The sequence below is a fragment of the Podarcis gaigeae genome, assembly GCF_964106915.1.
Source record: "Podarcis gaigeae genome assembly, chromosome: 1".
Lineage (NCBI taxonomy): Eukaryota > Metazoa > Chordata > Lepidosauria > Squamata > Lacertidae > Podarcis > Podarcis gaigeae.
Genome location: NC_139678.1, coordinates 81,210,336 through 81,223,794, shown reverse-complemented (window position 1 = coordinate 81,223,794; position 13,459 = coordinate 81,210,336). Strand labels below are relative to the sequence as shown.

At 41.2% G+C, this 13,459-nt stretch overlaps 1 protein-coding gene across 1 annotated transcript in view; it reads left to right on the top strand.

The window, feature by feature from the left end:
- Positions 1–8,904: 8,904 nt before the first annotated feature.
- Positions 8,905–13,459, top strand: part of CD6 (CD6 molecule) — a 40,095-nt gene continuing 35,540 nt past the window's right edge. The window contains exon 1 of the mRNA XM_083754093.1: positions 8,905–9,232. Within this exon, the coding sequence (XP_083610219.1) occupies positions 9,178–9,232 (55 nt within the window). The 5' untranslated portion in view covers positions 8,905–9,177. The remainder of the gene's footprint in view (positions 9,233–13,459) is intronic.

The window sequence follows — 13,459 nt, the reverse complement described above, 5'->3', positions numbered from 1 at the left end:
GCTCTGTGTTACCTATAGTGATGCACATCTGCTTTAGCTCATGGCAGGCCAAAGAGAGGTGGTCTGCCTCAATAACAAGGCCTAGAAATGATTATGTTCTTCATTCCTTCCCCTCTGTTGATGAGTCAGCAAAAACACCCTTATTGCAGCACTCTGGACAAGAGCTGTCTCAGTGGGACATCCCTCATTGGGACATCAATCCATTAAGCTTCCTCATAGCTGCATGATGGAAATCAACAGAGTGGGACAATGCTCACTTTCACCCCTAACCTGTGAACGCAAGTGACCCCAAAGGAAAGAAAGAGAGGAATTATTGGTCCCATATACATCAGCAATGTGTATTAATGTTCTTGAAAGATGGACTTTTAGGGAATCTAAAAACTTGTATGTCGGGGAAAGGGTTATTCACCACTGGCCTGCAGAAGAGCCACAGAATTAACAAGTGAGGCAGGTGTGGTTTGTACCAATTGGAAGAGGGTAGATTACTGTTCTGACTCCTAGTCCAGCACTGCACAAGCATTGGTTTAGGAAGGTAGCCAAAAGACACTTCTCTACTAGGATTTTACTTCAAGAGCCTGTGGTGTAAAGAATTGTGTTCCTTCCCATTTTTTTTTTTAAGTTAAAGAAATTCTTCCTCTCATTCTGAAATCTGCTTCTTTCTCTGCCCATTGGACTGTCCCAAACACTTTACAAAAACCGCCAAAATGCAACTGTTTTAATATTTGCATTCCTTCAAGTCATATTTGGAAACTGACATCAAAAACAAAACAAGATTTAGGGCCCTCACAGACGTTTGTTTGTACAGTTAAGTGCACAGTTCTTATAGAGCTCTTAAAGAGCTCTTTCCTCTTGCACAACAGCATAACTACAGTATTTTTTTAAGTGAATGAGCAAAGTCCAGTCCAATAAAGGAGTTGTATGCAGAGTGGTTGGGAGGGACCAGCTGGCCTGGACGAAGTTGTTCAGATCCCAGGGACTTTTCCTGGGCAATTTAAGCCCCTCTTAAATTTGTGCTGAACTTCATTTGAATTTCTATACTTCCCCTAACCCCATCTCCTCCCAGTAGACTCAGAGCACCTTATACCATTGTTAAGCCAAAATAGCATTTTGAAGAAGCACTTTGATTCAGAATGCTGTGATAGTCACAGAGAAAAGGCTGCAGCCGTAAGCACACATCCCAAGCAGAGCCATATTGGAGAAACCCAGACAGATGCTTGTCTTTACAAATAAAGAAGGAAAAAAATAATATACCGGTATGTTGCTTAGGAGGTGAATTGTACCTTCCCCTTCCCCATTCCCATGGTGATTTCACATCTCTAGGATAGATGGAACATAAGAGGATGTTCACATGCAGAAAGTGCAATACCCCCAGCAGTGCGGAGTGTCAATTGCAATTTCATGTGTAGCACACAGAGAAAGAGAATAAATGAATAGTTTTAGGAGCTGTCCATCTTGAAGCAGGCATCATTTAGCCCAGGAATTAAATTCCTCAACTCCTGCTGACAAAATGACAGATCTACCAAGCTAAGCATAATTCCTATGGAAATTATTGTGGTTAAATTAGTAAAGTGCATGTTCAAACACAAATTTTCTTCAGTAACTGATGGACAAAACACTGTATGTTCCAATTAAAGTAGCTGAAAGAGGTGTATGGATTAAATGCTAAAAGCAATGAACATTTGCAGCTGGAAATTCCTCTCTGAAAAGCAATACTAAAGTAGCCCTACAAGGTAAACTGTCTTTAAAGTGGATAATGTGGTTGGACAATTGGAAGCACCACAGGTTTTAACTGACTAATCCTCATGTGTCAATTAAGAGTCCTCTGTGTATTGTTTCAATTGTCTGGTCATGTTATCCGCTTAGTATGTGGTCTGCTGCACGTCAAAACAATCTTCTCTCATTCCTTGGTGTGTTAGGGCAAAATACTTGCACAAGGGCCATGGGAGATCCTCTCCTACTCTTCATGATGCTGAAGGCAGGAGGTTGTTCCTCTCCTCCTTCAGAGCAGTAGAAAATCCAATGCCGAAGGAAGCAAAGGGAGATCCACATCACAGGTGCTGCTGCTGCCATTTATTACAACAATTGCAAATGAAAAGTAGTCAAACGGATTAGTCAAAAGTAGTCAAAATACAGGAATAGGGTGAGCCCTGGAAGCGCACATCTGAGGGGTCAAAGGCCAGGTTAAAGGGTTCTGTCTTCAGCTGTTGCCAAAAGCTGTACAGTGGTACCTCAGGTTAAGTACTTAATTTGTTCCGGAGGTCCGTTCTTAACCTGAAACTGTTCTTAACCTGAAGCACCATTTTAGCTAATGGGGCCTCCTACTGCTGCGCCGCCGCCACACAATTTCTGTTCTCATCCTGAAGCAAAGTTCTTAACCTGAAGCACTATTTCTGGGTTAGCGGAGTCTGTAACCTGAAGCGTATGTAACCTGAGGTACCACTGTATAGTGAAGAAACCAGACACACAGAGATTCCCCCTATGTCCTTCTTTGTGAAGGTCAGATGTCAAACAGAGCAGGACTATTGTGCAAATTTTATTTTATTTATTTATTTATTTATAAATAAATAAATAAATAAATAAATAAATAAATAAATAAATAAATAAATAACCTGCCTATCTGGCTGGGCTTCCCCAGCCACTCTGGGTGACTTCCAACAAAATATTAAAATACAGTAATGCATCAAACATTAAAAGCTTCCCTAAACAGGGCTGCATTCAGATTTCTTCTAATGGTTGTCTAGCAGATTTTAGTGGGCACCTCTTTGCCTGTCCTAATACATCAGTGGTGGGAGACGTTGCGCCTGGTAAAATTATTCTTTCTATACCACAGAAGGCCTTCTCTGTGTCAGTGGCAATGGACCTGAGGCATGGCTGGGAAGTCACATGAGGCCTTCAGGACCTTGTGGCCCCACTCTTGCTCTGCAGACTGGGAATCACTACTTCTTATCTACTTATACTGATAAGAATATACTGTACAGATTTGTCACACACAGAAGCTCTCAAGGCAGCTCACAAAATGTTATCACAATGAAAATCACATTCAGGTCTGTTGTCAGTAGGGTTAGGGAGAAATTTGATTCAGTTCACAGGTGATTCTATCTAATTCATGCTTTCTGAAGCAATATGCAAACCAAATTAGAGCCATCCTTTGAAATAGCCACTTCTCCGAATTTTGCAACAAAAATTTTCAGCCGACAAATGTGTACAAAAATGCAAATATTGGGATGAAGCATGAATAAAATGCATATGAAACAACATACAAAAATGCACTGTAAAAGAAACTGCTTTGCAAAAATGTCCATGCTAGGCAAAATTAGGTTCAAAACATGTATATTAGGAAAAATTCACACTAAAATGCTGATGAATTTTCATTGGGACTTTAAAAAAAATGCAAACAGATCTAGAAATCCAGAGAACTGAACTTATGGTCAGAAAAAAGAACAAATGAATGAAATTTTGTATATTGAAAAATGAGAAACTGAGCGAAACCGAAATTGACAGATTTGTCCACCCCAATAACAAAATAAACATGATTTCTGTAGGGTGTAAGGACTATACTGGTGGCATTTCTTGCTCATATCCATGATTTTCCTTGATGTTTCCATTTGGCCTCCGCCTACTAGGCATCAGAGCTACTGTTGACATTTCTCCTCAGGAGAGTGGGACTGAGCAGCTGGATCTCACTCAGTGAAGGCAAGTCTTTCCATGCCATGTTGGTAGTTGCCAGGCAACAGATCCCACTGATACTTTCTGAGCCAGTTGGTTCTCACTCAGCCCATAATTAAGCCCATCTTCCCTTGCTGGATCCCTCTTCTGTGGTTTTTGTGTGTGTGTGTGTGTGTGTGTGTGTGTGAGAGAGAGAGAGAGAGAGAGAGAGAGAGAGAGAGGGCTACTCAGCAAGCCTATAAAAAATACGTGATGGCAGAGAGCAAGAACAAGCAATCCTATAGTTCTACAAATGCTACTCACCTCTGACTCCACCTGCAGTTTGCCTCTGGCCCTACGTACTGCTTGTATGTGGCCCCCAACAGATTACCCTGTGAGAATGCAGCCCTTGAAATAAAAAGGGTTCCCTACCCTGGGCTCATGTAATTCAGACAAGCCTTCTTATAATAATTTATACCACTATGACATGTTTCATACATTCTTTTGTACACTACTTGACCTCAAAAGGTAGCTTATTAATACTTTGAATAAATGAAAATAGAAACTAGTACAGTAGCTGTCTCATATATGTCAGTAATCCTATCCTCTTCCCTTCTGAAGACTACATATCCCATTGCTAAAACATATTACCCCCATCATTCTCAGTCTAACTCTCTCTCTTTTTTGCCTCACTTCTGGACGGCTTTCCTCAGAGAGGATGGCCTGGCTGGTGCCTCACTCTCACACCTTCCTTTTGCCAGTCAGAGAGCTTTCTTCCATTTCCCCCAGCATTTTTAAATGCCAGCTGAGTGGGTCTTCTGCTGGTTATGCTCACTTATTTTTATCTTCCCCTGCTGTTTCCATTTTGCTCTTTTAGGCTGCAATTCTATAATCATCTTCCTTGGAAGTTAGTTCCATTGACCTCAGCAGGGTGCACTTCTGAGTAGACATCCATAGGGTTGTACTACCAATTACATTGTGCTGGTGTTTTCGTTTCATTGCTCTGATTGCTTTTATGGTTGTTAACCACCCTGGAAGCTGTGCTAATAGGGCAGAGAATCAGGGTTCCCACCCCCATGAAAACATAAAGAAAACACATTTTGAAATACACGTGACCTTCAAAAGACACATTCCTGAGGCTGCCTCTCCTTTTTCCCATTTCAGGGTGTCTTAATCTTTTAGGGTCGCTCAAGGTGTCCCACTCCAAAAATACTAAAATTTCCACAGTTTCAGCATTTAATATGTACCAACAAGATCCTCTTTCCAAGTAACAAGGCGCTGTGAGAGGCAAAGTTGGCAGGTTCCGCTACAAATCCCATATACACTTGTAACCTGTAGACATAACGAGAAAAATAGGTACCGACCAGCTGAGATAACTATTTTCTAAAAAAAATAAAATTAAAAAATCCTTTCTGTAACAAGGCAAAAGACATTTAACTAAATGAAATTTAATGAGGCATTTGTAAAGACAGTCATTGCTAGGGGCTGTTAAGTGGCAAATTGAAAGATGTATAAATCAACTCAGCCATTAACTACTGTGCCTCCACAATAATCGGCTCTGGGTGGTGAGTAATTAACAAATAATCAAGAGTGACATTTCCTTTTGGGCGTCATGGGGAGGGAGGACTGCTGATGTGAATAAAGCTGCAGGGGGTGCAAGGCAGCTGCTAGGTTATAGCTGTGGTGGACGTTCTGGAGGGACTAGTCTCCAGGTGCAATAGGCAGAGCTTCTCTTTGGGTCATCATGTAGCTTGCAGTGGGAGTCAGTCATGGCTATTGCTGTTACATGTCTTCTTTCTACCCCAATGCCAGCCTTGCTATTAAAACATTACACAAGGGTGGGCAACTTGTCTGACCCCCAATCTTTTTGGATGACAGCTCTCATCATCCCTGACCATTGACGGTGCTATCTGGAGCTGATAGCAGTTGTAGTTCAACAACATCTGTAGGGCTACAGATCCACCATGTCTGCCTTGAACAGACCGGAGGAACAATCACGGTGCTGCTAGGTGGAAAGATTTATCCTCCACCTCCTGCCTTTATTCCAGATTTGCCTGTCTAGATTATACATCTATAGAGGGAAGGGCAGAATGAAAGCCACAGTACCACAGGACTGCAGAACAATGTTTTTCTGAGCGCAGAATTCTCATCTTTTGTTTCTGTTTGTGAAGACAGGCTTGAAAGTGCCTGTAGAAATCTGCCATCTGTTTCTCCAGCCTATGGATTATTTGGGTTGCCCTTTTCTGCCTGGCAGTCGTATCCTGCACTAATTTAACAAGCAAATAAAGAGGAAGAGGGGAACATCTGATATGGAAATCTCATTCCAAATTTTAAAAATGGCAGTGGTTCTTCTCCTCTGTGGCTGAGTTACAACCAAGCAGCTTGATACCCGCAACAGATTGTGTTTGTGTATGACTGGGGCCATATGTCTCCTGGCACAAAATCCACTCTCTTGCACTGGCTCATGCATATGGCTTGCACATCCCCCCCCCATGTATTTCCATTTGGATAGTACAATGGAACTGCAAGAAGCAGAAGCACATCCACTTGCCAGCACTTCTCGCAAGATTTGGAAGCCACACTGTCTGCTTCCTTACAGTGACAAGTGATTCTTAGATGGTCTTCTCAAATTAAGTTCCGTTGGTTAAGAGAAACGGCCATTACTTTATTTTGACTTTGGGGGACTTCCTCACAGCAGTGGACTTGGCACTGCTAATGCATGCACGTTTTGCACAGTGTCCACACAACATCCTCATCAAAATGCGAGAAGTCTGCCATATCTGCAGAAAATCAATAAGGAACAAAAAGAAAAAAGGCAGAAATGGTAAATATAGACTGTGTGTGAGAGACAGACAGGCAGAGAGAGCATTCTGATGAGTACAAGGTTGTGTGGACACTGCACAGAAGTTCACAATAAATGACAGTGTGGCAGCCTCCTAGATCATGTCCAAAGTAAGGTCAAGATAATGATTTGCTGTGGGTCAATATGTCTCCAATATCATGTCAATCCTGCAGCCCCATGCACCAATGCATTTCTGTAGTGTTGACTGCTCTCCATTAGAGGGCAGCAGTTAAACTTCATGGGCCTTGCATGTGGTCGTTTTCTGTGTGTGCAGAGGACTTAGGGCAGAAGTAACTTTAAAAGTGTGGGGCGAGGTGACATACTTTTGCCTGTCTGTGGTTCCTTCTAATTTATCTGGGTAAGAGCACCAGATTAAAGGCCACAGGATGTGCTTTCCATTCAACTGGAAATGTTACTGCAGGTAACAAATGGTTTGATGCAGTGCTTTTTTTTTCTTCTAAAAAATGTTTAGGGGTATACGTAACTCTGCATCCCTCCAGCAAAAAACACTGGTTTGATGTGAGAGGCTTGTGGTTAGGGATAGACAAATCTGTCAATTTCAGTCCCCTAAGTTTCTCATTTTTCCAATCTTAAAAAATCACTTCTCCCCATTTCCACAAGAATTTGTGATTTTAAAAAATCTCATGAAAATTTGTCAGCATTTTAGTGTGAATTTCTCCTAATTAAAGATATTTTTGTATCCGTTTTTGCCTAACTGTACACATTTTTGCAAGTAATTTGCTCTAATATATTTTATGTTATTTTCACTAATACATGAATTTCTGTGGACACTTTACCCTAAATTATGAATGGCTGATTTCAGAATTCAAACTCCAATTACAAAATTGGAAAATTGCCACATGGTTCTGCCTGGCTTAGACAGCAGCCATAAAAATGATGTAGCTTCCAATATTACTTTTTCTTTTTCAAACTATTCTCCTGTGAATACACAAGTCTTCCCTCAATAAATGGTAAAAAGCAGCTGTGACTTCAAAAGGCAGTTTGGTTTGCTCCAACCAGTCAAAAATATCTGGCCTTGCCAACCCTTCAGTGATAGCACAATGCCTCTCATTTTAAAAATATGTTGTTAATGATCCAGGGCGATCTGCAGATCTCATGGTTAGATTTTTGGACCTTCCATCTCTTCCATGACCCGTTACTGAACACCCTTTATTTCAGAACAAAGATATATTTTCAGGAAATGGGAAAGTGGTGATTTAAACGAGGCCAGCACTTCTGAAGGGTGATGTGATTCAAACCAAATTAAAAGATGTTCCATTTCATAGGATACATATCCATCAGTCTATCAATCGATCTTTTCATTATGGTCAGTGACCAATATTCATACATATCTATCATACTTTCTACTTAATAACTCACCCTGAGATCAAAAGCCATGCTACTAGATCTTCTTTTGAATTCAAAAGAAGCTTTACAAAATGCTTGCTCACACTCCTACAGGTTTTAATTATGGATTGAAAAAGTTTTGGGAAGGTGATACAGGGATGCCTATATCTGATGAGGAATGGCAGGCAATCTGGGTTGCTCTGCTTCTTTGGTCAGATTCAGCTAGGGTCAAGCAAAGCACTATTAAACCTACCCATCCTTGGCACTTCTATCTACAGCGGCTTAGCAGGATACTGAGTGGCAGATATAACAGCTGCTGGAGAGAATGCAGGTCCACCAGCTTTTTAAAATTACATGCAGTGGTCTTGCTCCAAAGTTGCTTTATTTGGGTGAAGTTTTTCAGGAAATGGAACATACAGCTAAACAAAAACTTTTACCTGACACCAGGCTTGCTCTCCTTTCTGTTTTTGATGCCGATGTTGAAACATTGCTTCGTAAAGACTTAGTTATATATCCCATCATAGCAGCTAGACTGACGATTGCCAAGTACCGGAGAACCCTGGCTGGAAACATGTTATGGGATTGGACTATCCAAACTTGGATCTTGGCATTAATGGAAAAGTTGACCCACAAGCTGCGTATGCAAATAAATCTGATACACATCTGATAAATTCTATATCAGGTGGTCCAGTTTTATTATATATGCTACAACGAAAGAACATGGTTTCTGCCTGCCTGGCACACAGGAGCATATGTGGGAAAGCACTTTGAGATGATTTGTATATTGCTAGCTGGTTTGACCAGGGAGGAGGAAGGTGCTGATTGGGGATTTGTTTCTTGCTCTGTATTTAAAAAATCAATATCTTAATATTGAAAGGAAGAAAAACCAAAACATTTGTCGGGCATCTAGAGGGAGGAGGAACATGAAGGTCCTGGAGCCAAAATAGCAAGACAACTCCAGTAGCATCTACTTATGAGACAAAGAATGATGTGTATAACTATCTGGACCTTGGTTCTTTGTGTGTGTCCTATGGCCATGAAGATGGACATCCTAATGCTGGTGGCCAGTATTATTTCACATGGGTTTCATTTTGCTTTCCTGCCCCCTCCCCACCCCCAATACCATTTTCTCACATTGCTGCACTTTTCAGTCTGCTTGAGTTGCCACCAGGACTAAGAGTGTTCTGACAGTTTCCTGACGATTGAAACCACAAGCAAACGAAATAAACTACTGTATGGAAACTAATCACAACGTCAGGAGGAGAATGAAATGAAGAGCATGCTGGGCCTTTTCCTCTCCCCAGCTCTGAAGATCATTGCTGTTCAGTGCACACTCATGCACGATGGACCTGATGGATGTGCTGCTAATGACCCTTTCCTTAATGGCGATCAGAAAAGGTACCTCTCTCGATTTCTCGCTTGGTTCTGTCTTTTCATTTCTGTCCATGCTGGCTCTCTCTGGCTCTGTTCTGCTTTCTCTGAAAGTCCTTTAGATGCGATGACAGCTCAGTGCATCTCTCCATCTGCCATCCACAACGGTCCTTTCATTTGGCCCGTCTTTCTGCGGTAGATGAATACTCATCTGGTGCTGCCTTCTTTGAGGCCAATACCAGTTTGCAGCACCTGAGGCTTTCAGGTGCCCACGTATCTGTTTTCTTTGTTCTGTTCTCAAGTCAAGAAGTGACCATTCATTTGTGATCCCACTTCCTGCTGGCGAAAAGCAGTGGGGCAGGGGGATTTTGGTTAATACCCATACCCAAAAGGATGGGAAAAGAAAATAATTTTCACCCTCATTACTCCCATCTCTAAAACGGACATCAAATGACAATGAATGTCAGCCTCTTTGAGATGTGAAGTTGACATATCAGACCAAGTGGCCTACAGATGACAGGTCTCCTGTCCTGCTCCTGGACCAACAGAAGTGTCCTCATTATTCAGAAACCAATCTGGCATTTTATGCCCACTTGTTCTCACTATTTTTCCAAATAGGGGAAACATTGGGGGAGGGGACAGTTATGCCTGCTGTAATTTGTAAAAGCGACACCTTTCCACTTATTCCCAAGATGTGCATCTGAACTCAGAAGCCCACTTTCAGCTTAGTAGAAACAGATGGATACTAGAATCTGTCTTGAATTCCTCCTTCTCTCAGCATAGGAGCTGTTTGCCATGTTTTGAAAATTTAGCTCATGAATTTAGCTTCATGTCTCCAATTATCACTGCCTGAATCACGAAGGAGGGAACTGACTAGAGATTTCTTACAAATATAAAAGCTCTGCTGGGTTAAGCATCCACCTAGTCTAGCACCTTGTACCAAGGGTGGCTGGCCACAACTTGACCACTTCTCTTCTCACCCCAAACATTATATCATGTATAAACAAGTAGTTGTGGATTCCCAAGCCAATACAGACCCTTGAGGAACACCACTGCTTACTTCCCTCCATTGTAAGGCCTGTTATTTTAGTCCTACTCTTTGCTGCCTTTATTCAGCCTGTTACCAATATATAAGGGAATCTAAATTCTTGCTCCATAATTGCTAAATTTCCTAGTCTACGTTGCTTAATAACTACTATCCAGCTTTGTACGTAAAGTGAACCCAATATGAAGATTAAAAGGCAGAAGCCTATTGGAAAAAGCGGGGCAGGAATGAACATAAAAGTAATCCCAGGAGAACACTGTGCTGTTCAAAATAATAATAATAATAATAATAAAATCATATATGCATATTACTAGCCTGGTTAAACCAGATGTGACGAAGCTGTGGTCCTCCAGACATTCTTGGACTTCAACTCCCATGAGCTCCAGCCAGCATGGCCAATGGTTAGATGTTGTAGTAGTCCAGTAACATCTGGAAGGCAACACCATCCCCACTCCTAGCTTAGACTATCATATTAACAGAATTAAGTACTGCATCACTTTAATACCATTTATATAAATAACACAGGAGGCAACAGTGGACAGGGCCTTCTCTTTGATTGTACCCTGTTTATAGAATAAATTCCTCAGTGACACTCATGCAAGCCAATCTTGTAGTCCTTTAATTCTTATTCTCCCGAGCCTTTGGTGGCTGATGCAGAACCAGCCCTAACATTAGGTGGGGTGAAGTAGTTGTCTCAGGCAGCTGATTTTAAGTTTCATGAAAAGGTTATTATTGTTACTTTTTGACCATCAGGGAAAAACTTGTGAGATTTTCTGCCTGGGTTGTTTGAAATAAAGTGCCCAAATTACTCAGCCAATTTTGGGCACTCTGCACCTTAAAAGTGGGGAGAGCGATATTGCGCCATTAGTTATTCTGTCTCAGGGAGCAAAATGTCTTGGACTGTTGCTGGACTTATTGCTAGCACTGTAATTATTGTTAGCACTGTTTTTTTAACTGTTTTATTGGATTTTTGGTTTTGATGTTGTGTTGTATTGATTGTTTCTTTTTAGCTTACTGTTAGCCTCCTTAGACTCTATTGATGGATGCCTGTATGGGGGGCAGGGGGGAGACAGTAATGATTCGAAACAGCACTAGCTATTGTGAACACCCAACCAGGGCATAGTCATTATTACAGATTCTTTAATCCAGAATAGAAGAAAAATTTTGATCACACCTCTGCTTGGCCTTTAGAGCTCTTTTTCAAGAAAGGGACCAACACCGTTTCTGTCTTGTTCAATATGTACTACTTTATATGATGCCTGTATGGATGTCCTTATATAGGTCTTTTCTAGACAACCTGTTTATTGAGCATACGTCTTGATTTGTTTGCACAAAGCTTGTGCAGAAGTTACAACCATTGTTGGCTGTTTATGAAGCATTCATTCTGGTTTATTTGTGGGGAGCTTATACAACATTGCCTCGAGCAATTGTTATCCTCCACATTCTGTGGCATTTTCCCACCATTTTCCTCACTGCAGAAAAATCCAGTTGCGGGGGCGTGAGGAGGGAGGAAGTTTGTTGAGCAAAAGTACCAAACCAACTTTGATTGCACAACCTGAAGTTGTTGGTATGTGAGTAAGTCCCACCTGAAAATAACAGCAGTCTGAGAGCACCCAAAATTATGGAGATTTAGTTGGAATTCTATTCATTGTGCTTATGATTCAGACTTTTTTTTTGTGCCCCCCGGCCACCAACTAATGCAGGTCTCCCATTTTACAGTGACTGAAAATCTGGTCTTGACTGATTTTTTTTTAATGCAGGCCTGAATAACTTATGACCCATCAAGTCAACTGCAGTGTAACAGTCATGTATTTTGTCCTGCCAGACACTTGACAGTGTCTGTTGTTCGGGCAAGCAGCAGAACCAAAAATGCCTATACTGTCCCTAGTAGGCTTCCATACATGACTGAAGCGCTGCATTTGACCTTGTTTCATGTCCAAGGCACACCTTTCTCCTAACACCTGTCTCACCTGAGAGCTGATTAAGGCTGACGGCCAAACTTGGAAGCAGGTCCGGGAATTTCTAAATTGTAATAATGGCTGGGTGGATTCTCATTGGAATCTTAGAGTGCAGGGAGGGGAGATTTAGCTCTTCCCACCGCAGCCATGATCTCAACAGAAATCTAATTGGGACCAATTAAAGTGTGTTTTCTAAGGCAAATAGCAGCATGAAAGGCAGTTTTTGTCAGGAACACGGGTGAGGAGGGAAGAATTAAATTCTTCCTTTACATTGCAATTTGAATGAAATTCCCCCCCCCCATGTCTATTACTACAATTTTTAAACTACTATGATACATTTTATTTATTTATCTTGTAAAATTGTATGTACCGTTTGAGTGTTTAAAAATACATTAAAGCGGTTTACAAAAAATGAAGCATTTTCTAGTGTCCTGTCTAGTTTGACCCATACAGAAACTTCTTCAGTCCAGACTAGATCCATCTTTGAAATGGTAAGTGCAACATCGGGCACAAGTCTTTGGGAATATTTCTCTGGATTGGGGCCACATAAGAGAAGGGGCAGGGAAATGAAAAATCCCTCCTGCAACATAAACTACAAGGGCATGTTGATCAATGCAGTAAGAAAGTAGATCAATTTTCCAGTACATAAATGGGTTTTTTAATCTCCAGGATTGTAAATACAATTATTTCTACCAATACAAAACTCATGTTTTAATTTAATATACTTGCTTAATTTTATTACTCACTGTCTTTTGACAACAATCCTTGCTTGAGCCTCCATTCTCCATCTCCTTTTAAATGAGCATTTCAATTAACACTATAATAAAATCCATAACTGAACCTGGTTGCAGGCTTGTGTGTAGCGTGGGGGGTTGGTGATGAATCCTGAATTGTTCTAAAATAAGTTCCTTGGGAAATGGTGGGCCAGATTCAATTGCAACAGGGGTAAATAATTCCAGCTTCATTGAAATTTGTTTAAACACCCGCCAAGCCAATTATCTGACCATTGTCTTTTGTTTCTTGGAGCGCTGGCTAATTAGCTGAGGCTTATTTACTTTTTGTGTTTTCAGTTCACTTTGCTGTGCCCCTGCTTTATGCCCACACAAACTAGACAATTGAGTTAAATGTACAAATATACTTCATGTTTTAAAAATAAGCAGTAATTGGAGGGGGAGAAAGCGGTCAGGATCGGGACCTCTCAGCGTGGTGAAGAAGGTGTAACACCTTCGTCTTATGCTATGATCCTGGTGA